Genomic DNA, 24,810 nt, shown 5'->3' on the forward strand with positions numbered 1-24,810 from the left:
CCTAAGCCCGTTTGTAGCATAACAATAGCAAAACTGCATCATCAACACAGAGAGCAAAGTTTCTCCTTCTGTTAGAACCAAGTTACTAAATAAAAGCTTACAAGACGGAAGGCTTAGACAGCCCTATTTCACATGTTAATAAATTGAAATTTTACCGGAAAGAAATCATCCCTGGTCAGTGTAACATTAATGGTGCTCTTTTGATACAGATCTAGAAAAAAACAAACAAAAAAAACCAACCATGGTGATTTGCAGATAGAGCCTGTGAGGCAAATACTGACTGAGAGATCCGTGAAAACTGCGCAGGGTCATTTCCGTTGATCTTTCTGCTTTCTCAATGAGGTCAAAATAGGCTATGCCCTGATTAGTAATGGGATGTTTTCTCTAAAGCCTGCTTTCTTCTTGCAAGAACTGAGTGTTAAACTAGAATTCTTAGTAGGTGGCTCTAGGGATTTGGGGTCAATTTGAAGAGCAGTCTGTCCAGTGAGCACCTGAGGAGCTCCTACCTGTGATGAGCCTCCCCATTCCTCTACTTGGCTAGGAACTTGTTTCTTACTTCAAAATTGCTATGCTTTTTAAAAGTATAACACGTGCTGAAGAGTTCTTAAATCGTAAGTAGGTAGATAGCTCAGTGAATGATCACAAAGTTAACATAACCACTGCCCAGGTGAAACTGGGCACTTGAGAGCCCCGCTCAGGCTTCTTGGGCTTCCTCACAATGGTGTTTATGCTTTAAAATGACCCAAAGATAGGAAAAACTATAGAAAACAATTCAGCATGTCACCCAAGTTTATAAATTCCAAATCCATACTCAAGAAGCGTAGCTTTGTCCTGGGCCCGTTTTCTACTTCAGCACATGTTTATGGCGAGTTTGTCCTCTGTGCCAGACACAAGGTGGAAAATGGTGATCACATATGGTCTTAGCCTTGGGCAGTTTCCTTGCAGAGTTCCTGTGAAAGACCAGATTATTTTGGTCCATTTTAGCTGTTCCAAGTTTGCTGGCATCCACTGCATGTCCACCACCCAGAAATTCCAGGGGTTCTCCATCAGACTAATGGTCTGTAAGAAAAAAGAGAGGTCTTGAGGTGCCTGGGTGGCTCAGTCAGTTAAGCGTCTGCCTTCAGCCCAGGTCATGATCCCGGGGTCCTGGGGTCGAGTCCTGCATCGTGCTCCCTGCTCAGCAGGAAGTCTGCTTCTCTCTCTCTCCCTCGCTTGTGCTCTCACTCTCAAATAAATTAAAAAAAAGAGAGAGAGAGGTCTTGATGTGACTTCTCATGCATCAAGTCGGAAGTTGATGTATTCGTTAGAACTCTTTGGTAACAAGTAATAGGAACCAACTCACACTAGCGTAAGCAAAGGAAAAGAAAAGAATGGAGAGAGATCTCCTGGAACCTAAGGATGAAAATGCAGAATCGAGAAGCCTTCTTAATTCTCCAGCTCATGTTTATCTCTCTTTAGGCATCTCCTTCATTCTTCTCCCTCCTTGAATACTAGCTAACTCTGCTTCCCTGGTTCACATGGTAAAATATGGCTTGCTCTTACCTTCTTCGATTACTTGTGGTTTCTGCTGCATTTAGAAAGTAACTTGCTGGCTCTCAGTCCGATGCCAGCTCCCAGCCCCAGCTGAATCAGTGTCCACTCTCATTTTAGCCAGCCAGTTCAGCATGGATGCCAAGGATGGGGTGAGGAGGGGAGGGGGAGGCTTACAACGGGACAGATATCTCAAGTTCAATCTTACAGTCTTAATCCAAATGTCCAGGTTTAGCCAGACAAACACCCCAAAAAAGAAAAGCGAATGGGCACGTTAAATGGATGTATTGAGCCTCACATGATGTGCCCAGTTTTTATCAGTGCTTCTGAAGTTTCCTCCACTTTGGTCAAACCATTGTTGGTTTCCTGCTTCAGGCTGGAGGGCATCTTGATGGCCTGGAAGCCCCTGTGAACAAGATCACTAGTCTTACCTTCTGCATGTTCCATTTTTCCACATCAAACGTCCTCATTATAAAATTGTGGATTTTCTCATAAAACCACCCTCTGGAAAGAAGCACAGGATTATTATCTCTTCTCCAACAGCGGCTTTTTCTTCTCATAGACCCCTGTAGGTATAAGCTAAAGCTTCCTTCTTATAAGAAATGCTCGTCATAAGAGAGAGATGAATGTGAAAATGCCTTTTTCTAGACCCTCTGTCTACTCCTGCTGCAGGGATTATTTAAACATGAAGAAATTTCATGATGATTTGAAATCGACTACCCCCTCCATCTCCAAGTGCTTCTGGATCACTTCCCCAGCTGTTTAAAAAGTTGTTGAGCCGTTAACTGCTGCTGAGGCCGCTCGGAGCTCCCTTTGAAATAGGGGTCCCCCGGCTGCAGTACGTAATATTAATGAGCAATAAGTGACTACCTGCTGCTTCCTCCGCCTGCCCTCCTGGCCCTTCTTGCCTCCGGAGTGATGGATGCCCCTATCAGCATTTCTATTTCCACAGCTGATCGGACGCCTTTAAATCAGCCTCCTCCAAGAGCACACAGGTTAGGGAAGCTCTTTGCTTTCCTTGGTGCTCTTTGCTCACGTGGCCCCAGTGCACTTCACAAAAAGCAATTCTCATCATCCGGCCCATTATACAGATGAGCAGCAGGGACAGGATCCAAATCCCATAAAAGAGGGAAGAAGTGGGTCCTGAACCCACTTGAGCCCCAGTTTGGGCCAGCAAAGAAGCAAGAGTCCATACTCACTTTCCCAAAACCGAACACATAGTTAAGTATTTCCAAATGCACATGAGCAACTATAGAAGGGTTGTCCTCTTATGCATTTAATGAGAAATTAATGCATAAGAGGACAATTCCTCCCCTTCCCTAAAGGAGCAAAAAAATGCTTTTAAGAATTGTAGTATATAGGATCCCACTTTATAAATCCCAGTTTACTAAATGAGCAGGTTAATTGCTACGAGAAAATGAAAATATGATTTTGCTTTTTTCATTTCAACAAAAGTAAATGGCTGATTTCCACACGCATTAACACATGACCCAATTTCCAGTGCTTGGTTAAAGGGTTAAGTTGGTTTCTTGCCCACCCCCCATGTCATTGGGTTGAACAATCATGGCCTTGACTGTTCCTTGAAGGAAGCGTTATGTGGGAATGGAAGCATAGCACCAAACCCATATATCGCCACCATGTGCCAGGCACTGCTCTAGACGGTTTGTGTTGACCCAGTTAACCCTCCCAACAACTCTCTGAGGTAGGGACCATCTGATGGATAATGAAGCTGAGAAGTTAAGTGACTTGCCCAAGCTCACACAGCTGTAAATAGCACATACAGGATTCAAACCCAAGCAGTCAGGATTTAAAACCCTGTTATCACCAGGCGAATCCTCTCTATGGTCTATCTGTGTCCCATAGGGAACTCAGGAATTCTATTACTTGTCCCCCACCAAACTAACAGAGCCAAGCAAATGGAACCTCCCCTCTCTGAGGATGATAAATTCTCTGTCTCCTGAAAAGGAGCTAACTTTCCACTCAGCCCCCAGGACTGTTTCAGATATGATACAGAATTTACTTTTCAATTTTGAAAGTCAGTTGTAAATTTGTAAGATTTGGACCTCTGTAATAGTTTTTTTTTTTTTAATGTCCATTCCACGGACCAGTCCATCAGCATCCCAAGGGGTGTTTGTCTCAAACATGGAGGCTGAGCGCCACCTAGACTTACTGACACAGTCCCTAAGGGTAGATCCCAGGAATCTGCATTTTTAGGAAGCGCCCCAGTGATTCCTATGCAGAGTAAAGGTTGACAGTCATTATGGAATCGCATCTGGAAGTTTTCGGAGCTCTGCATATCATCAGTTCAACTGCAGATGATTATAGAAAGCTTTCAAACCCTCTCCGCATTCAGTAGCTATTTCAGGGAGATTGTAATGTGTAAGAAGTGTTCCAAATTGTTGTAGTCTCCGTCTGTGTGAACCAGCTGGTTGAGAGAGCTTGGATAATTTCCCAGGGGACTTCAGTGAAGTGGACCCTGGTATAGTCTTTACCTATGAAAATATAGAAAAGACACTGTCTTCCACCCTGGACCCAAAGTGACTCTTTCGGAATGCGATTCTGATCATCTCTCTTTTTTGCTGAAAAACCCTTCCAAAGAGCCTTGACGTCAACTTGCATATACTGGCCATGCCCATCTCTCCCGCTTTTCCGTCAAACATGCTCACTCACCGCTCCGTTCTTCCAATGCTCCAGGTACCACAGCAGCATCACCCATGGCTCCGGGGCATAGCATGGACCTCAGCATCTAGTCAGCATCCACTCTCCCTTCAGAGCTCAGCTTAAGTGGCTCTTTCTCAGGGAAGCCCTGAGAATAGAACATTCTGTTCTCTACCACTTCTAACCCATTCCTGCATGGCGCCCACCAGCTTTCCAGTTGCTTTTGACTGTGTGATGCCATTATTCACATCTGTCTTCACAAGCAGGTGATAAGCAAGAACCATACTGTCTTGTGCACTTTGGTGTCTAGCAGTGCCTGTTGCAAGTTCAAGTAACATCCTGTTGGAAAGAAAAGTCTTGATTCTCAGTCTAAAATTTAACATCCATTCTATAAACAAAGATTTCACATTTTTCATTTCCACCCCTATCATTAAGCAGCTGTGGGAATGGAAAGCCCAAACCCCAGACTTCTTTATGTGTTCTAGATCCCTTTAATGAATACATCAACAGCTCTGATCCTGATGCTGTTTTTGAATTGCTCATAGTGTGGTTATACACTCATTCGTGGTTAAAAGAAAACTTAATGGAAGTGGAAATTTTTTATTTTGAAGAGCCACAAAGTAACTAATTATCTATTTCCTCTTTCACTTCAAAGGCTGAAATGGTTTCTTATTATTGAATAGGGCAGGGAGCACATGACCCTAATTGGTGATTAGATGGGGTTTATTTAATTTTATTTTACCACCACTTTCAAGTGAACCTTTGGTCAGCTGTATGAACTAGCAGGCTTATCTTTTGTGAAAATGTTCTCTACAGGAGGCACATCTTATTCCCACAGTCATTTGATCATAATGACACTTGGTTTTAGGCTAATTTTGTCACGAAATGATGAATTCTAAGTGTTCCTAAATTATAAATATGTTAAAAGCCAGAGTTGTTCATCTCCTAAGACCTACGTAGCATTTTGCAAACTGTGGACATTTTAAATTATTATAAAACACTGTCTTCTGGGTATTTGAACTCAAAAAATCACATCCCACATAATACATATATATCAAAATCTAGCAATTACAAGTGGTTGTTCCCCCACGAGTTTTTTTTTTAATGCCTCCCTGAGGAAGCAAGTGCCAGTGACCTCCCAAATTCTCTCTTGATTAAATATAGGTCTCATTTTATGCATTACCGCGGAAAAGAATGAGAAAGATTCAGGCAAGCTAGTGAGCAAAGCAGTCCCGAGGATTATGGATCACGCCTCGTACAGTTTAGATTACACCTTCCTCACATGGTCGCCTTCCAAAACTGAAAATCTCACATTCATATCAGAAAACTCTGTGGGAAATGATAGATCATATTAGCTAACAATTGCGATTCATGCCTACACTATTCTTAACACTTTTATATGAATTATCTCCGTCCACACAACAACCCAAGGAAGTAGGAACTGTGAGTAAGCCCATTTTACAAACGAGAAAAACGAGATAGAGTGTATCACGGCCACCCAGCCCTTTAGCGATTTTGGAACCAGGATTCTGACTCAGTCAGCCCGGCTGCAAAGCACCCACTCCTACCAATCAAACTCGACTACCTCCCATACACACTTTATTTAAGAACAGTGAATCAGGACGCCTGGCCCTGCGTGCTTGCTTTCTCTATTTTACCTTTCGAGGATGGGGGTGGGAGGCGCGATTTGTTTTGTTTTGGCGGAAAGGAGAAGCCGAGAGTGAGCCTTCTTTCTTTCCGAACATCTTTTTCCAAAGCCATTTGCCTTCATCTGAGGAGGAAGGACACTGATTCAGAAGACAGAGCACTAATGAGCTTCCTTCCCCCTCTGTCCCCTCCCCCATCTCTCCCCACTCTGCAGTTAATAGCCAAGATCCCCACCATCACGGCGGTCTGCAACTTGCACGGGGAGAAGCTGCAGGTATTCAAACAATCACATCCAGACATAGTGAATACACTCTTTCCTCCATTATACAAGGAGCTCTTTAATCCTGACTGTGCCACCGTCTGCAAATGAAGGCGACCAGAGGATTCTCTCCTAGTCATGGAATGCATCACCATTAAGACAAAAGCAATGTGTTCATGAAGACTTAAGAAAAAATGTCTACTGCAACATTAGGAATGTCCTGCACTTAATAGAATTATTTTTCACCGCTACAGTTTGAAGAATGTAAATATGCACCTGAGTGGGGCTCTTTTATTTGTTTGTTTTTGAAATGACCATAAATATACAAATAGAGGACACTGGGTGTTATCTTTTTTTTTTTTAATTTTATTTTATTCGGGTATGTTTTGGGAGACAACTGTTTATAGAATTTTATTGTAGATATATACGAGAACAGAGCGGTACTTTACATGATTACTTTTCCTGTTAATTGTTCAAATATAATTTAAGAAAATTCCACTTAATAGGCTTACCTATTTCTATGTTTTTAGATAGTTGATGCATGTGTAAATTTGTAGCTGTCTTGGAAAGCACTGTGCATGTATGTAATAAGTATATAATATCTGAGAATATTATATATGACTATTACTTACACCTGCACATGCACTGTGGCTTAAAATACCATACCCACTAGCGAAGGAGGTTCAGTCAGGCTCTCTCATATTATTTCCCTTCTGTGTTATATGTTACCTTTATGTTAGACAATCAGGATTTTGTTTTCCCAGCCAGACTTTTCAACTATCGTCTACGGCAGGATGGTACCAATTCAGAGAAGTCTATAAAGGAATAAATATAACGCACAGCCTCTGTATAAGAACTCTAGCTCTATCAGTGACATCAAAGCCTTGTCAGGATGGTAAATATTGAGGGGGGTGGGGGGAGGTATTTGGAAGCCATTTTCCTGTTTTAAGAATTAGGCCACAGATAATATTGTGGAGTCCAGGACTTCTTTTAACCAAACAGTCACTGTTTCCTATCTTTCACCAGGACACGCAAAACACTTCTTTTTTTCCTTTGGATTTCGGGCTGGGAAAGAAACTGATTTTGGTGCTTATTGTATCTTCAGCAGAGAAATGCAGTCTGTAGGTTTGACCACCAGCAATTTTTTTCTAATAAAATTAGAGTCACAGCAGAAATCAGAACCCAGGGTCCGGATGCCATTTCATGTAAACATGTTCTCTCTAACCTGTTTTGTTTTGGTTTGGGTTTTTGGGGGGGCTTTTTGGGGTTTTCTTGTGTTGTTGTTGTTGTTTTTTGTTTTTGGCAAAGAAGAAGTAGAAAGAGCACCTACAAAGTAAAGAAGCAGTTCTTTATGTGCATTCTCTTTGCTAAGTTTGTTAGAAAACGCAGCAATAAAGGGGGAGGCAGGATTTTATATGTCCTTCTAGTGTGGGGCCTCTAATTTCTCTCAACTCCAAAATGCTGTACTGTAAGCACAGAGCAAGAACTCGACAGATCTGAGTTATTCTGTAGAACTAATACACCCCAAAGCCAAAACTATTTCCTATGCAGTTTGACATTGCATCATCCATCTAGCGTGGGCTTACTTTTTTTTAGCAACTTGCACAAAGTACAGAATGCAAGAGGCGAGATGAGGTTGAGTGAATTCAGACTTCCTAGGACAAGTGTTCCCGCTCCACCTGCTCTGCAAGCCAGCTGAGGACCAGGAAAACAGAAACCCCAAGCAGCCTGTTCGGCCTGAGCTCTGGAGGCCCAATGCCTTGGGTCGTAGCTGACCCCAAACAAGAGTAGTTAAAAAAGGAAGCTAGAGCCGAGCTTTGTGTAAAAGACAATGACATGCACCATCTCCCGTAAGCGTAAGCGTAGCCCAGCCGCGGACTCACGAGGCCCCGCCCTTTCCTCATCAAACACGCACGCACACCTGCTTCGTAAAGTTTCCATCAGTGGAAACTTTGATTTCCTTTTAATCTCTGATGCTCTCCTAAAGTTACATGGTCTTAAGAGCCATCTCCGCGATGCCACAGAACCCCTCCTTCACGATCAGACCGTAGTGCTAGTCTTTTCTTCTAGAGGACAGAGCCTTTTCGCACCTCATGATTGATGAATTCCAAACCCATGGGGAAAAACAAAAAGGCTTTAAAATAATGACTCTCTTTCTCAACTACTGTTATATTCAATTAATTTAACTACATTGAACCAAATTACCTTCGGTGTCTAAGAAGACAGCTGCAGACTGCATATTATGCCGCTGCAGGGACTTGGTTGTTTCTGGTGTAAATGTCACTCCTGCTAGCTCTTTGTATAAAGAATTAATTCCAAGAGTCATATTTCCTTCTAATGGAAAGATTACTTTACTGATTGCTAGGAAAACAGGGTAATGGAAGGCGCTCAATTAAACCAAGCCGTTTCCAAATGCAATGTATGTTTTATGATTGGCTTGTGATAGGCAATGCTTAATGTGTCTACTTGGTGTTTCCCTTTGAGCTTTGAACTTATGTCAGACTTTGTTTTCATTGTTCTGTTGGCCTCGTGTTTTCCGTTGTCGGCCTGTAATTCCTGCTCCGTTGCAAAGGGAATCATTTGTTTCCTCCAGTCCACCTTAGAGGATTTAAATTGGCTCAGTTGATGAAGTGGCTGAGAATTTTTTCCTTCCCTGTCCCATGGGTGATGTAGAAAAAGGATTGCTCCCCACATTTGCCTCAGGAGGTCCTGGATTTGAGTTTGTTTGCCATTTCCACTAGTGCAAGCATTTCACTGGGATGGCAGGAACCTTTTGAAGCGAGGGGACAGGAAACAGCTAGCGATTGAATCAGAACAAAACAGTGGAAACCAGTACGTGCTCAGCCCGCCTCAGCAGAGAAGAGAGATGTCCATTTTGCGCCCCAGTTGCCAAATCTGTCCCTGAAAAGAGAACCCGGGCATATTTTCAGTGGTAACAAAAGCCTTTAAAAGCTGCCTTTGGAACATCTCCTATGACCCCATCTCAAGGTATTTTGAAATTTGGTAGAGGACAACTTTCTGTACCACATGCCATCTTTGTCCCTTCCCAACACCTTCACGCTACAATGCGCACTGGACGAAAGAACCCGTGAGCTTCACTTCATGCTTCGTAAATGACAATCACTGCTTGATGCAGATGTTGCACTGTATCCACTCAGGGATGTTTCATTTAAAAAAAAAAAAAGTACATCAAGGAGGAAGGGGAAAAAAAACAGGAAAATGACAACAAAACGTAAACGGCATAAATTAAATATGCCAACAAGAGAACCTCTCTGACAAGGCTTTCAGAACAATAAGCAGTAACTCTGTGCTGTTAACTGTGTGGACTTGCTGGAAAGTTGCACATGAATAAGGACAACTTGGTCTCATTTTCTAAAATCCGCTAAGAGCCAAATAATCCAGCTTCCCTATTAATGGGAATATGCATCTCCCGAGCAAACCCAAGCTTCCTAGACAAGTCCTGAGCAGGGAAAATACAGAAATCTTAGGGGCGTTAGCGGACTCTGCCAAGAGAGGTACAGTTGTGTGAATTTGAATTCCAGTGTATCTGTGATCTGGAAAAGGAAAGGCAAATTCTGGAAGGAATATAGAGGAAGGGATTCCAAATCTGGCTTGATACGCCACACATATTCCTATTGTCCACAACTTAGGTCGTCTTTGTATCCCTTATTCTGTGGCTTCCCCCCCTTCCCCCCAGAGAATGAAAGCTGAGGGTAGAGATGTACTCTACAAACATACCCTTTCTGGATTTCCCTCATTTGAATACTGTCTTCAGGGTTCTGAAATAAAGGACCACTGTGTAGGTATAAACAGAGATAATAGTGGTCTCTTGGTTAATGTGACTTCTTGGGCAGAATCTGTGACACCTTAAATCACAGTGAACTCTGGACATTATTAGCAAGAGGTGCCAGGGAGACATCAGGACATTTCCTATCATAGCTGCCTTGTCCAACACCTAACTTCACAGCAGTCAAGCTAAATTGTTTGTAGAAAACCACACACATGACTAGTCAACTCACGCTCACTCTCCACAATCCCATGTGTACCAGGCTTGAATGCAAAAGCGATTCTTCTGTCCCAAGGACAACCTAAAACTTAACGAGTTTTTGAAAACATTGGTCAGATGCAAATGATGTGCGTTTTGTTGCATGTGCTTTGTTTCCATGTATTATAGAAGCAAGGAAAAATTCCACTGCTGTTGGAAATTAGAAATAACTTTTTCCTGACTCTCTTCTCTCTGTAAACGTGTGCTTCCAGTGAAGTTCCTACAGTTGGCAGTAAACTCAGGCAGGGATGCCTGTGCCCTGACAGAGCCACCGTCCGATAGAACAGCAATAACTTGAAAGTATGCATCTGTAGTGAACCTTTGCACAGAGTCCCCTGTATCAAGAAGTTGAAAAGTCCACCATCTGCTTTAGATGAAGTGATATTTAATTTTTTGTTTCCAACTGCCAATAAAAGCAGCAGGCTGGTATGGGAAACCAGGTGGGTCATTAGACAGGAGTTGACAACCTATTTTGTGGAAGGGCGCGAGGACAGGTCTCAGGACCCAGAGGCACATGTTCATTTGAAGCAAGGGTTAAAAATTCAAAAGCCTAAAAGGGCCAGGGAGTTGAAGCAAATGAGCGAGAGCAGTTCAGCGGCCAGCCGGCAAGGAAATGCCCCATCTGAAAAGGGACATCCCAAGGCCAGCTAAAGCCCAAGTGTTGCTAACACTTCTGAATCTTATAAAATCTCCCTAGTTGTAAGTGATGTCAGTTGATTCAGAGCTGAGGGCAGACCAAACAAATACATCTCTGAGAAGAGGGTCCACGGTCTGCAACCTCTGGTTTAAAGCAAAATTGAATCTAGGGGCCTGTTTCCTGGAGTAAGTCTGGCCAGACAGGACTCCGAATAAATTAGAGAGGGGGGTGGGGGTGGGTGCGGAGCTCTTGCCCACTGATACTCAACTTGGTTTCCACATCTGACTGTCACTCCCAGAGGATATAGTAAGAGTGTAGGGGGGAAAAAAAAAGGCATCTAAAAATGCAAGCGATTCAATTTAACGATGGCTTATGAGAGACATTTCTATTTGTCTTGCCCAGACTCCTAGCTTCATAGAGCCAGGTGGCTAGGTTTCTTGCCACTTTCTTCTTGTCAAACGCATGATCTTTACGCTTTTGAGTCTCGATGTGTCTCTTTGGATACGTGGCTTCGATATCTGTGACACGTGTTTACTTTCCCTTAGTTGTATCTGCAGAATGTATTCTGTAGTCATGATCACGCAGTCCTCCATGTTCTGAAGTGCGGGACCTGGGATTCCTATGCAGCTGATGGAGGTTGTCTGTTTGTGCACTTTTTGCCTAAGCTGCTGAAAATCCTCCGAAGTGAATTGGCCATAGTAATCTTTGCCTCCTGCATGACTGTAAGCACGACCTCCAGTGGATCAGAAAAAGCAGTTCAGTGATTGTTCTCATGGCCAAACTAAAGCACAAGGTGACCGGCATTGAATAGACCCAGTTGAGGGAGGCGCAGAGTGTCCACACCCCAGCTGGGCAGCATGATCCTTCTTTTAAACCCTACTCTTCTGGCGGGGGCTGGTGGAGGGCATCTGCGTGCCTCCATCCTGAGCACATGCACACACACGTTAGGTATGTCTGAAAAGCTACAGATCGCACATCCAAGCACAGTACTGTCTGCTTCATTTGAGGAACACACACACACACACACACACACACAGAGTGCAAACTACACCCACAGAAAACTGAGTATGTATTGTAGAAATGTAGAGGAAAAATAAAAATATTTTTTCAAATGTAATTACTTTTAATATATGCTTGTGGAAGGTCTAATACAATGTATGCTGTCTCTGTAATTTTTGCTGTAAATAACTGGAGACAGTGAATACACTGATTTTTCTATGTCTCTGTTTAAGCTTAAGACTTTGTAACAATTTTTTTAGAGGGGGAAAACCAACAAAGAGCAAATATGTACTTGCTTCCTTTCTGCGTATTCTGCGTGTTATGTACTTTTCAGAAACTGGTTGTTAACCGTTTAAGCATCTTGACGGGTCATTGGTGTTAAGTGTATGCTTCTTTTTGTAATACAGCTGAGAAAGGGACAGGGCTGTCCATTAAATCTGCTCCAAAGAATTTGTACTGAAGACCGGCCCAAGACCTGCAAACACTATCTGAACTAGACAATGTGAGGAAAGAAAGTTTAAAAAAAAAAAAAGTTGCCTCAGTAAGTCATCTTTCCTTATAGCAAGTGGCTTTGTCCAGATCCTTTCTGCATGGACTAGCTTAAGGAACAGAAACCCTGCTTTCTGATGAACAAACTATTTTTGTACATGTTGATTTCTTATGAATAACCTGAGGTCAGATCACTCATTCGCTGAAGCCATAACTGACCTTCACCAAATAAATGTTGTGAAGAACCTGGGGGAGGGTTGGGGAGACACGGAGAGGGAGGAAGATCGAAGGTGTCATGAGCTGTAACCACACAGGCAGGAGCAAGTCTGATGAACCTGATGCTTTTCCTGCATCCCAAATATGACTTTAAAAGGCTAGTATTTTATGATGATCGATTTATAATAAAAAAAAAAGATATTTAGATTTAAATGAGACTTTCCAATATTTTTTAAATCCCTGACAATGCTTCCCTGCTTTTAGGATTGAGAGAAACGATTTTCATCTACTTCCCACATTCAGAGATTTGATTTTTATGTTAGCTCCAGCCTACACGTGTAAAGTGAAAAACGACTGCAAGTCCTCCAGCAGTTGGAACCATGGGCTGCCAGGGGGCTCGGCTGCGCCTCCCAAACAGGATGCACCTAGAGGGGCCACCGTGAAGCGCAGTTGATACGTCTTATTAGCATGCACACCACGGTTGGCAATGCACAAACGTTGCACTGCCAAACACATGTAAAATAAAAGTATTCACTCTAAGACGCATAATAATTATACTTTTTTAAAAGAATAATGCCTCCTATAGTCACCATTGATTTTTCTGGAGCTTAATCACATTATTACCATGTATTATTATTGGCCTATAGAGGCAAAAGGCAAACTACAAATAAACCCCGTGACATCTAGTTTTAAAATCTACAATTTTCTGATCTCTCTCTCCTTGTTTAATATATAAGCCCTAATTTCTGTGTACGTGAGTAAAACTGCAGCCTGAGTCATTTAGGAAGTAAGCATTGAGTTGTTTTTTTTAATTATTATTATAAATATACTAGAATAAAACAGCACTCCCTAACAACTAAAAAAAAGAGTTTTATATTACTTTAGAATGTAATAGGTTTTTGTCCTTATTTTATGTCCTGTAAATTATTAGTTGAATACTGTTAGCATTCCCAGATAATGCACACATGATTTCTGAATGTTTTCTGTAAATGACAATCAATGTTTATGAAGTTCCCTCCTTTAATGCTGAACAAAATTAAAAGAAGAAAAAGAAAAAAGTCTCGCCTAATCATTTTCTTTCCCCTGACAGGGAACAAGGAGGGGATGAAGGAGATAGACAGATTTGCCTTTGAAAACATTATCCCATGGGCTCTTAAGTTGCCCTTTCTCCAGGATCTAATGGATAATTCTTTTCTGGAAATTCCTGTGTCCTCATGGACCTGGCCTGGGTTAGAAGTGCTCACTGAGAAAAGACCCACACTTCACCGCAGTCTTGTAGCTCACCAAGTTGCAATTAAAATACGAGCAGCAGCTCTCAAAGATGGTAGCTCTCCTTTTCTAGAACTTTCATAAAAGGAGGCCCCAGCCAGCAGAGCCATGAGCAACTGCTCTGCAAACATTTTGTTGGAACAAGTCGCCACAGGCTTGCAAATAGATGTAACAATCCCTACACCTGATAAAAGCTTTCAGATAATAAATAATTGATGACTAAGTCTCTAGGTCTGATTTTTTTTTTTTAAACAAAGCAGCACCAAGCTACTCCGCCACCAAAATCAATGCCCACTAACATATGAATACTCTGAGTTTTAGGTGAAGATATAGTAGAAAGTCATTGAGGATAATCACAGACTCACAGAGATGCTGAAAAAGGCAATTCTAAGAGAGGCTGTTGATTTTTTGGGTGCTTGGAGGCCCTTGGGGTTGGGGTCCCTAGAGCTGAAATGCTCCACTAGTAGTTTAAACAAGATTTAACAGATTTTGCCCTGGTCCACACAACAAGATGAGCCTTACAAAGCCATAATTATGTCTTTGGAACCAGTAGTGACCCATGCAGTGTGTTTCGAGCAGTGTCTCTATTCCAGACATCCAGATCCCACGTGGCCTTGATCAGAGAACACAGAAACAGAGAACTGCCCCCATCTTTCTGTTAGAGCACCATTGTGTCCCATGGTTTCTAATCAGGTCTTCAAATGACTGGTCAGAGACAGCAAATATATGATCTCAAGCTATTCCAGGTTCCTGTCAGTTTCCATCAACAACTGATCACAAAACTCTTGACTGTAAAATTATCTAATATTTTCCCCCAGAAACCTAGATCTAGGCAGCATTAAAACACGGAAGGAAACCACTTTTAAACTCTGGTTGGACCATAGAAAATGACAGTTATTAACCTTCGATAGCATTATTAAAAATTACGAATGAAGCCATTTTTGTGCCCAAAGCACTGTTCCATTCCTAGATCCTCTTCCCTATTAAGAGTAAGAACTGGCAACATGTTTCCATAATCACACCAAGCTGGTGTGCATAAGACATTTCAGATACCGAAGGAGTAGCCAGCATTTGGCCCCCATCCCACATGGCAAACAGCTCCTTGACCCAATTAGAGAAGATGTAGAAGTGAAGCAGACCCCCTAATGCCATCTTGGTGGGGGAACGGGGTGTCTCATATGCCCAAGTCACCATGCTATACAAGCTTTCTCTCACTATTGTCTGAACTTGAACTTGCTAAGTTTAACTGGTTGAATAAATACTACTATAAGATACTATAAAATTCTTTACAGCTCTGTCTCCCAGATCTTTAAATCTCCCAAGTTCATGAAGCAGGGCATGGCATTGTGTAAGCACTCAATAAATGTGTCAACTACATGTACTGAGATCCGGTCTCCTTTTGTAATTTTAGCTTCCCAACTATTTGCTGTCATTTCACTGGTTTTACCCTGGAGTAAATGACCCTCTTGAAGAGGCATCAGATTTAGACATGCTTTTTTACCATAAGCAGTGGAGAGGGGAAATGGCAGCCCCTTGGCAAAAGGCACTGAAAGAATGCTCTTTCCCTTCTCTTCTCCAAAGATTTAGCCAAAAGCAAGGAGAGAAAGAGTCTGAATGACTATTAGTGGTTAAACGTAACTTCCTAGATTTTCACAGAAGACTGAGCCGGGCAGGAAACAAAAATAGAGAAATCAGGGAGCCCAATTTGTAAAATAAATTGGACATAAAAGCCTGGGTTTGGCATATCCCTCTCAAATTCCCCCAGTCTGGTCTGATCAAGTCACAAAGTCTCAATCAAAAGGAAGAGAATCTGGAGAACTAATCACTCCTTGTGCTATTTCACTGTACAAGTAAGAAATTTTAGAGAAGTCACTGCTTTTTAAGAGACGGAAATTATTATAGTTGTACTCATGCACTCCTGATGCAGCAGTCAAAATGGGGAGCCCAATGTCACATGTCACCTTCATCACTGGACATTTTGCATGTGGCCAGAAGATGAGGCAAGCAAGAGAGAACATGTAAGATTACATAATAGGTTTGGACAGAGTAGGCTTATCCACCTTCCACCAATCAGAATTAATCCCATGATGCCACATAACAGCAAAGGTTATGGGAAATGTAGTCTACTTGTGTGCCACAGAGAAAAGACACCAGGTTTTGGAAACACTTAGCAGTCCTGACACAAATGTGAAAAGAATCCAAGAGAGTCTCTAATTTCCTATCAGGTACTGTAACAAACATTTATTCAACAAATATTTACTTCCACTACTATATGCCAGGCACTGTTCACTGGAAATCCAAATCATGAAATATGACAGATAAAGACTCTGCTCTTATGGTCCAAGAAAGGTGGATATACAAGAGGACAAAGACATAATATAAATAACTATAAAAGGGAAATTTTATTACAACCACTACACTAACTACAAAAAAAAAAACATTACAAGATGCTCCTATACATGATCATTTATTCACTATTTAACTCTACTGTTTGAACTCATTATCACTCAATATTCACCCATCATTGCTCATTGTTTAAAAAAAAAAAAAACAATGTTAATTATTTAATTAATTTCTTAATAGTGAAACAAAATCTTCCTTCGCCTATCTTTTACCCCCGGTTATAGCTGGTTCGGCTCATTGAGACTAGGCAGAGCAAGTGTGTGTCCAAACCTCTTTGTCCTATCAAAGCCTTAAATAAAGTACATCTTTCACTCCTGACTCCTGGTCTTCCTTTTCGCAAACTAAAAATTCTCAGTGATCCCAAACATCTCTGGCAACGTAATCTGCTCATAGAGACAAGTATTGTTCATCTGAAGAATCTCTTCAGAACCAGCAACACAGATCAATGACATGAGGGGCAATTACAGATTCTCTCTATATCACCGATAGGAGTCGTCTGTGCATTTATAACATGGCTTTTACAGACGCCTGAGTTTTAAAAATGTAGGTTTTGTTACTCTTCAGGTAGGCAACAGATCAGGAGAGGATTACCCCTGAAAGGAGTTGGCTGCAAACAGTTCCCAAGAGAAGGGGGCACCCATGCCATGCCATGCAAGGCCACGTGGGGAAGCACCAGGTTGGTCAGGAGGCAAAGGAGTGAGGGAGAAACCCAGGAAAGAGCTTTTCTTGTGGTTTCCATGGCAAGGAACTGATGAGGCAAGATAAATAGGTTTAGGGTTGGCTAATTTGGATAACTGGATTTGGATCCTTTCAGCTGGCTCTGGAGTTTAGGAAGTATCTCCTCTCCTCCTCAGTATCTGGCCCTGGGGGATTAGGGTGGGGGGATAGTGAGCAGAGTGTGAGAGCTCAATAAAAGAAGTGGTTGGGGCAGGGACTCTGAATTGGTCACTATGCATTTGAAAGAGCCCACTCAGGGGCATCACTCACTATCCTAGGAACTGGTTGGCCCTGGGAGTGGGCAAGTCTTTAGTCTTTGCAGGGTCAGGCCACAAATGTCAAAGCATCACAATAAAAAGACATGCTTAATACAAATTGATTTGTGCACATTGACCCACAAGGGAAAATACCAGATCCCAAATCTTACACATGAAGAACAGAACAATTTCTGTCTTTCGTGGAAAGATATTTTTTGAGATAATCCTCTGTGTTTTTCCATTTTCCCTCCTCTGGGTTCAGATTCACACCTTAGGTTCCTTGTCATCCCTTCCTTCAAGGACTTTTACAAGGTAGAAAACTGAGTCCCAGGCTCCTGAGTCCCTGCCCCAGCAAAGATTATTCTTTCTCACATAGAGCCTCAAGGAAGAGAATTTTCATCTTCAAGGTGTAGATCATGAAGAAATATGCAGTGATTATGCTGACTGGAACACACACACACACACACACACTTACTCCCAATTTCTAGGCACGACAGAGACCTCCCTGTGAGGGGGGCACCGTGATACTTCATTCAGCTCTTATTAGGCACCTACTATGGCCAGACAGTGTGTCAGTCATCACAATAAGAGTCTGCTAGGGCTGCTGTGAGCAAGAGCCACAAACTGGGTGGTTTAGTGAGAGAAATGTATTATCTCCCAGTTCTGGGGGCTCGAAGTCCAAGATCAATATGTCGGCAGGGTTGGTTCCTCTGAGGGCTGTGAAAAAGAATGTTCCGTGCCTCTCACCTAACCTGTCAGGTTTTCTGGAAATCTTTGGTGTTCCTCAGCTTATAGAAACATCATCCCGATCTCTGCCTTCCTCTTCACCTGGCATGTCCCCTGTGTGCACGTCTGTGTCCAGATTTCTCTCTTTTAGAAGTCATATTGGATTAAGGCCCATATTTGAATCTCATTTTAACTTGATTCCCTCTGTAAAGTCCCTATCTCTAAATAAGATCACATTCTGGGGCACCTGGGTGGCTCAGTCTGTTAAGCATCTGCCTTTGGCTCAGGTCATGATCCCAGGGTCCTGGGATCGAGCCCCATGTCAGGCTCCCTGCTCGGCGGGAAGTCTGCTTCTCCCTCTGCCTGCCGCTCTGCCCACTTGTGTGATCTCTCTGTCAAATAAATAAATAAAATCTTTAAAATAAATAAAAAATAAATAAGATCACATTCTGAGGAACCGGGGGGTTAAGACACCAACCTCTCTCTCTCTTTTTTTTTTTAAGGGACACAATTCAGCTAATAAAAATTAGGGAGAGAGTCATGAACAGACAAGTTTCTTCCTCTCAGACAGTGTGCATTCCTCTGATATTCTGTTAAGTTCCCACCCATTCAATGAGAGGATACTCTAAACTGATCTCAAGAAAATAAAGGTTTTTTCCTGAATGTCTGTATGAACCAACAATACACAGATTATGCAACTTGTTCATAACGCAAAGGAAAGAGGTCACAGCAGCATTAGAAAATAACGGGGCAGAGGGAAGAGATAAGGTTGTTTAAAGAATGCTATAGGAGGCATTTAAGGGGTAAGTGAAGTAAGTGGGAATTCGGAGATTCAAATATGGCCAGCCAATCCCAAACCTGCCATCATCCTTCCATGCACTTTTCCCAGAGACCAAATGTCCCACCTCTCTATTCAAACATGAACTGAGAATTTATACTTTCTCACAGCCAGCTAAAAATGTTTAACCAGGAGGGTGGAGAATGTAATTAATAATCCCTGTACAGCTCCAAGTGGCAATAGGAGGGATCTGCCAAACAGCAGGGAGGTTTTTACCAGAGCTGTGATCCATGTGGATACTACTCAGTATCATCTAGAATGTGTTCACCACTTCCTCCTTGGTACTCTCCATCCTCATCACACTTTACAAACCTAAAGCCCTGCAGTTTTCTTTCTTTCTTTCTTTCTTTCTTTCTTTCTTTTCTTTCTTTCTTTTCTTTCTTTTCTTTCTTTTCTTTCTTTCTTTCTTTCTTTCTTTCTTTCTTTCTTTCTTTCTTTCTTTCTTTCTTTCTTTTCTTTCTTTCTTTCTTTTCTTTCTTTCTTTCTTTCTTTCTTTCTTTCTTTCTTTCTTTCCCCTGCAGTTTTCTAACACGTTTGGGTAAAATGCCATTTTACTGACTGAGGGTTGGCGGTTGGTAAGTGGGGGAAGCAGTCAGGAAAGATTTTGCCAAAATAACTCTCATGTCCCTCAGTCTGCAGAAACTTTCCCTCCACAAGCCCCTCATCCACATCCTTGGTCAGGGAATTCTTGTTCATGAAGCCTGGAAACTCCCTATACACATATTAGACAAGACAGAAACATGACACACATGGAAACTGTTGTTTTGTTTGTTTTTGTGCTTAAAGCCATTGAGCTCTAAGAGGTTTCTGGTCTTGGAAGAAAAAGCCAGAAAAATATTGGTCATTAAAATAATACCCCCCTGGGCGCCTGGGTGGCTCAGTCGGTTAAGCGACTGCCCTCGGCTCAGGTCATGATCCTGGAGTCCCGGGATCGAGTCCCGCATTGGGCTCCTTGCTCGGCGGGGGGTCTGCTTCTCCCTCTGACCCTCCCCCCTCTCATGTGCTCTCTCTCTCTCAAATAAATAAATAAAATCTTAAAAAAAAAATAAATAAATAAATAAAAAAAAATAATACCCCCCTGCAAAAAATCCCTTGGTGTACATCTTAATTCTACATCGTCCAGCTTAAAAAAAAAAAAAAAAAACTTTATTTTTTTTTATTAAAACTAATTATTCCAGGTTTGTGAGGGGATAGGGGCTTTAAGTTTTCTCTAAGTTCTCCCTTCCAAAACACCATCCCCCCCACCCCCCAGAAATTGAGAATTAAATTCCTAAAAGTAATGTTATAGGAACGTGTGGACACTCATCCCTCGGATGGTTAAATGGCTTCGTGCTATGGGAAATACTGATCTACTTCTTAGAATTTAAACCTCTCATCCAGACAGATTCAAGGCAAGAGTCAGGCTGCTCTTTCTAAATCATGTTTCAGAGAGGACTCCCAGGTGCCATCTAGACAGTTCTGCCTCATGTCCTGCTTTTACCTCACTCACGCCTTCCCCTTCACCCCACGAGAACAAATGCCTATCCAACTGCCCTCAATGGACTATGTAGTGAAATATTCTTTAAAAATAAACTCTTCAGTGAAAGAGCCCAGATATTTGCTCAAAATGACCAGTAAATTGTTTTTTTCCACACTAGTTTTTCACAGAGCTGGTATTAGCTATTTTGCTGCGAGTCCCCAGAGGTCAGGGATGAGAACTGCCAAAAGGCAAGGCATTGTGATCAAATGTTAAAAAAAAAAACAATCTGAACGATAAGCAGATGGAAAGAAAGCCGAGCTCAGGCCCCACATCCCGGAGTCACGTCTGTTTCCCTCATCCATTCAACGAACACAGAGTGCTTGCTATGTGCTAAGTATTATACCAGACGCCAAGGATAAAAAGATGGTTAACGTGGTCCCTGTCCTCAAGGTTTTCACAGCATAGCAGGGTAGGCAGATGGACAAAAGCAGTGATACATTTCAAAAGAAGTATTTACAGAGAGGATTCTGATAACTGTAAAGGAGGAGTCATTTTCTCTATTGTGAATAGCTGTAGGGGAAAATGGGGAGATCTAGAGAAACAGTGCCATTTGAACTGAGCCTTCAAGGGTGACAAGATGTTTATCAGAAGAAGGAGTATGGGGAAGAAGCCCCAGCAAACTGAAAGCGACAAGTCTAGAACACAAAGCACTGTAGCTACATTCTGACTATCACCCCCAGATGTGTTTTGCTTGGGTTATACTTAATGAGTAAATTCTGTATAAAACTGGAATCTCCAGATGCTTTTATAAAAAAATAGAAGATCTAGCAACATTGTGCCCATATTCCCAGCTGGAAAAATTGTCGCTTTTAGACAAGACATGTTTTCTCTAGTTTTGCTCTTTAATTTTTTCCTACCCTGCCTGGCCCCTTAGACAAGTGAGTTCATGGCGAGCAATGATGGAAGATCAGTAGAGAAAAGTCAAAAGTAGGCTGGTTACAAAGGCTCTGGGATGCCTACCTGAGAAGCTTATTTTTAGCTGGGTGTTTCTGTGACTACGCCTTACAGAACTGGTCACCCACAAGTTGGATCAAATAGTTGATCTGTTTTTCCTTAAAAATCTTTTTTTTTTTTTTTTAATATTGGGACTGGTTGCCTCTTCCATGTTGGTGTATTGGGAAAAAATGTCTGTTACTTATAACCCCAACTACCTGCTCAGGGAGACAGTTTCTGTTAAATAGAAAACCCTTAGTTTTATTGAGGGTTTGGGATTTACAAGTTTTGGAGAATACAGAGTTCCCAAGGCTCTACAAGACAAAGGAAGGACACAAGGAAAGATGGGGGGAAAGACACCAAGAAAGGAGTCAGTGAGACCTTGAAGCTTGGGCACCGATGGGCCAAAGGATCAATGAGAAACTCTTGGTGGCAGAATGTCCCAAAGGATTTTTAAAGCAGGGATGGTAAATGTATGGTTTCAGGTTATTTGCTGCTCAGTGAACAATGTGGGACACACACACCCCACGCCCCGTTGATGTGGCTCCTGATTTTCAGTAATGTCAACCTCAAAATGCTTATGTGGCCTTGAGGACTTAGATATCCAGAGACTCACAGAAGTCTTCTGAAGATGTTTAGACTTCTTTAATTTGATATTAGACAGAGACATGGAATTGGCATGCTTTAAGCTAGATCTCAGAAAAGAAAAGCTCTGGCCAATATTAAGTTTATAGTAGAACTTAATCACTGATGAAATAATATTTAAAACAAAATTATGTATTAAATTATTTTATGGCCAGTCTTAATATTTGATAATAATGTATTATTTTTCTGTAAGGAGCAACACGAGTCCCAGCAGCTCCGACGCCCGAACACATCTGATGAGCATGAAGCAAAGAGAAGGCTCTCTGAAGCTCTCCAGTTCTCTGGTTGGGAGATGGTTCATGGAACTCAACCTAGGAGAAGCCAGAGGACATTTTCTCCAAGTCTCCACTTGCCTCATGGGAAGATAGTGCTCTTTTAGGCAAATACCCTCGCCCTGTAGGCAAGGTCACTGACAGCTTGCAGACTGCCCTTTGTTAATGAGCACAACTCTACCTGCACTGGACCCAAATCACAAAGGCTCACCAGCTGGTGAAACAGCTTTGGTCCATAAGTCACCTCCTGGCTCCTGGTCCTTGTGCCCGATGGATGCAAATCCCCATGCTTCCCATTCCAAATGGTGCCTATAGTAAAGCTTGGGTCTCACAGTAAATCATCAGCTCATAATCCTGCCTTCAACTGCAATGAAATGTGTCCCTTGGATTTCCTAGTCTGGAGACTCTTAAGGAGATAACAAAGGCCTGCCGGGTGGTTGGGGCTCAAGCAAGCATCTGCTCAGCTTTGTGTTTGACCAAAATGACCACAGGGATGCATGTATTCTACAGATGTGTTGTCAGAATCAACAGGAAAATGGAAACAAACAAACAAACAAACAAAACCTTAATGTCTGACTTTAAAAAGAAGCTTTATGTGGTCATTCATTTCTAAATAAAAATTTTCACAGACCTCCTGTGTCCCTGGGCACAGGATCTCATATGCTTTTTGAAAAGGGCACAGATAATTGAAAAAGGAAATATGTGGTAAAGGTGGCCAAGTTAGGTATCAAACTGAATCAGCACATATGGACTGAGCACCCACTCTAATAATAGTGCCCAACCATGACAGAGTTCTTTACACCTTACAATGCTTCTCACATATATTCTTTACTGGAGCATCACAACAGCCCATTATGGGGAAAACAGGTGTTACAGATGACCATCCATATTTGTAATCAGTACTTGGAAAATTCAGCTATGGAATGCAAAATCATCCTTATATCCTACACAATATCTAGAAAATCCAAAAGACTTTTACAAAATCTATTCAAATTAAAAAGATAATTTCACTAGCTTCATGGATGATAAATATGCAACAACCTAAATTTTAAACTGCTCTATTAGTAAGAAATGAAATGGAAAAAGATCTCATTCACTACAGAAATAAATACTAGAAAGTTCAGTGAACAAATTAACAAAAGTACAGAGCTCATATGAACAAAACTGTAAACTTTCTCAATAAGGCAGAAAAAGAGACTCAACACACTGCATCCCTAGAGGAAGAATGAGAAAAGAAACAACAGAAAGCATATTTGTAGAAAACATAATAAAATGACTCAAAAAGAAGTTTATGGTAGTAATAATTTATAAGAGATGTGTTAATTCCCCTTTCTAAAGGTTGAGGCACAAATCAGGTTTTTGTAAAAATTTAAATATATCATGTTTTAAGAGACCCTTAAAACAAATTGACACAGGAACATTGCAAATAAACTTAAAAATATGCCCTAGATAATGCTAACAAAAAGATGATTTAAGAATGTAGAAATAGTAATCAGACAAAAAAGAATTCAAGGACATTATAGTATGGACTATTTAGCATTTTTAAAAATTAAAAATCCACCTAGAAGATTCAATAGTCATCTATTTTTTAATGTACCTATCAATGTAGTTTGGAAATATATACATCAAAATCTATTAGAGTTCCAGCAGAAACTGAAAAAGCTACAGTGAACAAAAATCACACAGATCCCAGATCATAGAAGATCACATTTTTTCAAGAAAATTTAGAGAAGATTTTAATAACACAGTTAACAACTTTGATCTAAGAGATAAATATTTAACTCTGTACCCAATAAAGAATGCACATTATTTTCAAAAACATGGGACATTCATAAAAATAGACTATGTATTGAGTCACAAAGAAACTCTCAATACATTCCAAAAAGAAGAAAGTAACCACCACAATGGAAAAAATTAGAAGTTAAACAATAAAATAGAGACACCACCACCAGCAAAAAGAAAAAAGAAAGAAAAAGAAACAAAGAAAGAAAGCACCTAGAAATTTAAAAATAAACTTTTACATAATTCCTGGATAAAGAGGAAATCAAAGCTTAAATTACAAATGATTTAGAAATAAAAGTAATTTAAGCTCTAAATGCCAATATTTATGGGATGCAATATGTGTGTGTGTGTGTATACACACACACATATATATCAAGCAATAAATACATATGTGATTATATATTTCAAAAAACAAAACTAAGCTTTCAGTCAAAAAATTAGAATAAAATAAACTCAAAGTTGAAAGAATGAATGCAGATAAAAGCAGAAATTAATCAAAATTAAGGAGAGTTGATAAGAAGACAAAGAGTTGACCCTGAAAAAAGCTATAAAACACACAAACTTCAAGAGAGGCCTCTCTTGCCCAATCCATCTACAGGAAGAAGCACCTCCACATCTCTCTCTATCCCCCTTACCATGCTTTATTATTCTTTGTTGCATTTATTTTATACATATTTGTGTGAAGTGAAGAATTAACCTCACCCCAAAAAGAGGTCTGGATTTTGCCCTTGGCTACTGGGAGATGAACAATAGGGCCCTGGAATGTCCTAATAGGAATGTCTTTGTCTGGAAGTCTTGGTCAATGGAAGGTCTAACATGATGGGTGCATTGTACTATGCTGCATCAGCCAACTTTCAGAGGGACAGAAGACTAAAGGTAGTAGCCTGACCTCCAGAAGGGTATAGAGACTAAAAGACAGCAAGGCAGGCTAATATGTGATTGAGCCCAGTAAAAACTCTGGACACCAAA

At 41.2% G+C, this 24,810-nt stretch overlaps 1 protein-coding gene across 2 annotated transcripts in view; it reads left to right on the plus strand.

Moving 5' to 3' along the window:
* The window catches only part of RORB (RAR related orphan receptor B), a 207,276-nt gene extending 183,279 nt beyond the window's left edge, over positions 1-23,997 (plus strand). Inside the window, exon 10 of one of the 2 annotated variants that reach the window (XM_064578971.1) lies at positions 21,981-23,997. In XM_064578971.1, the coding sequence (XP_064435041.1) occupies positions 21,981-22,166 (186 nt within the window). In that variant the 3' untranslated portion in view covers positions 22,167-23,997. Of the gene's footprint in view, positions 1-6,049; positions 13,521-21,980 lie in introns of those variants that run through there. The other variant, XM_045883647.3, reaches the window with a different exon arrangement.
* Positions 23,998-24,810: the final 813 nt, after the last annotated feature.

This window comes from Mirounga angustirostris, unplaced genomic scaffold (assembly GCF_029215605.1).
Source record: "Mirounga angustirostris isolate CCGP_5_RB_7025 unplaced genomic scaffold, mMirAng1.0.hap1 SCAF_15, whole genome shotgun sequence".
NCBI classification, from domain to species: Eukaryota; Metazoa; Chordata; class Mammalia; order Carnivora; family Phocidae; genus Mirounga; species Mirounga angustirostris.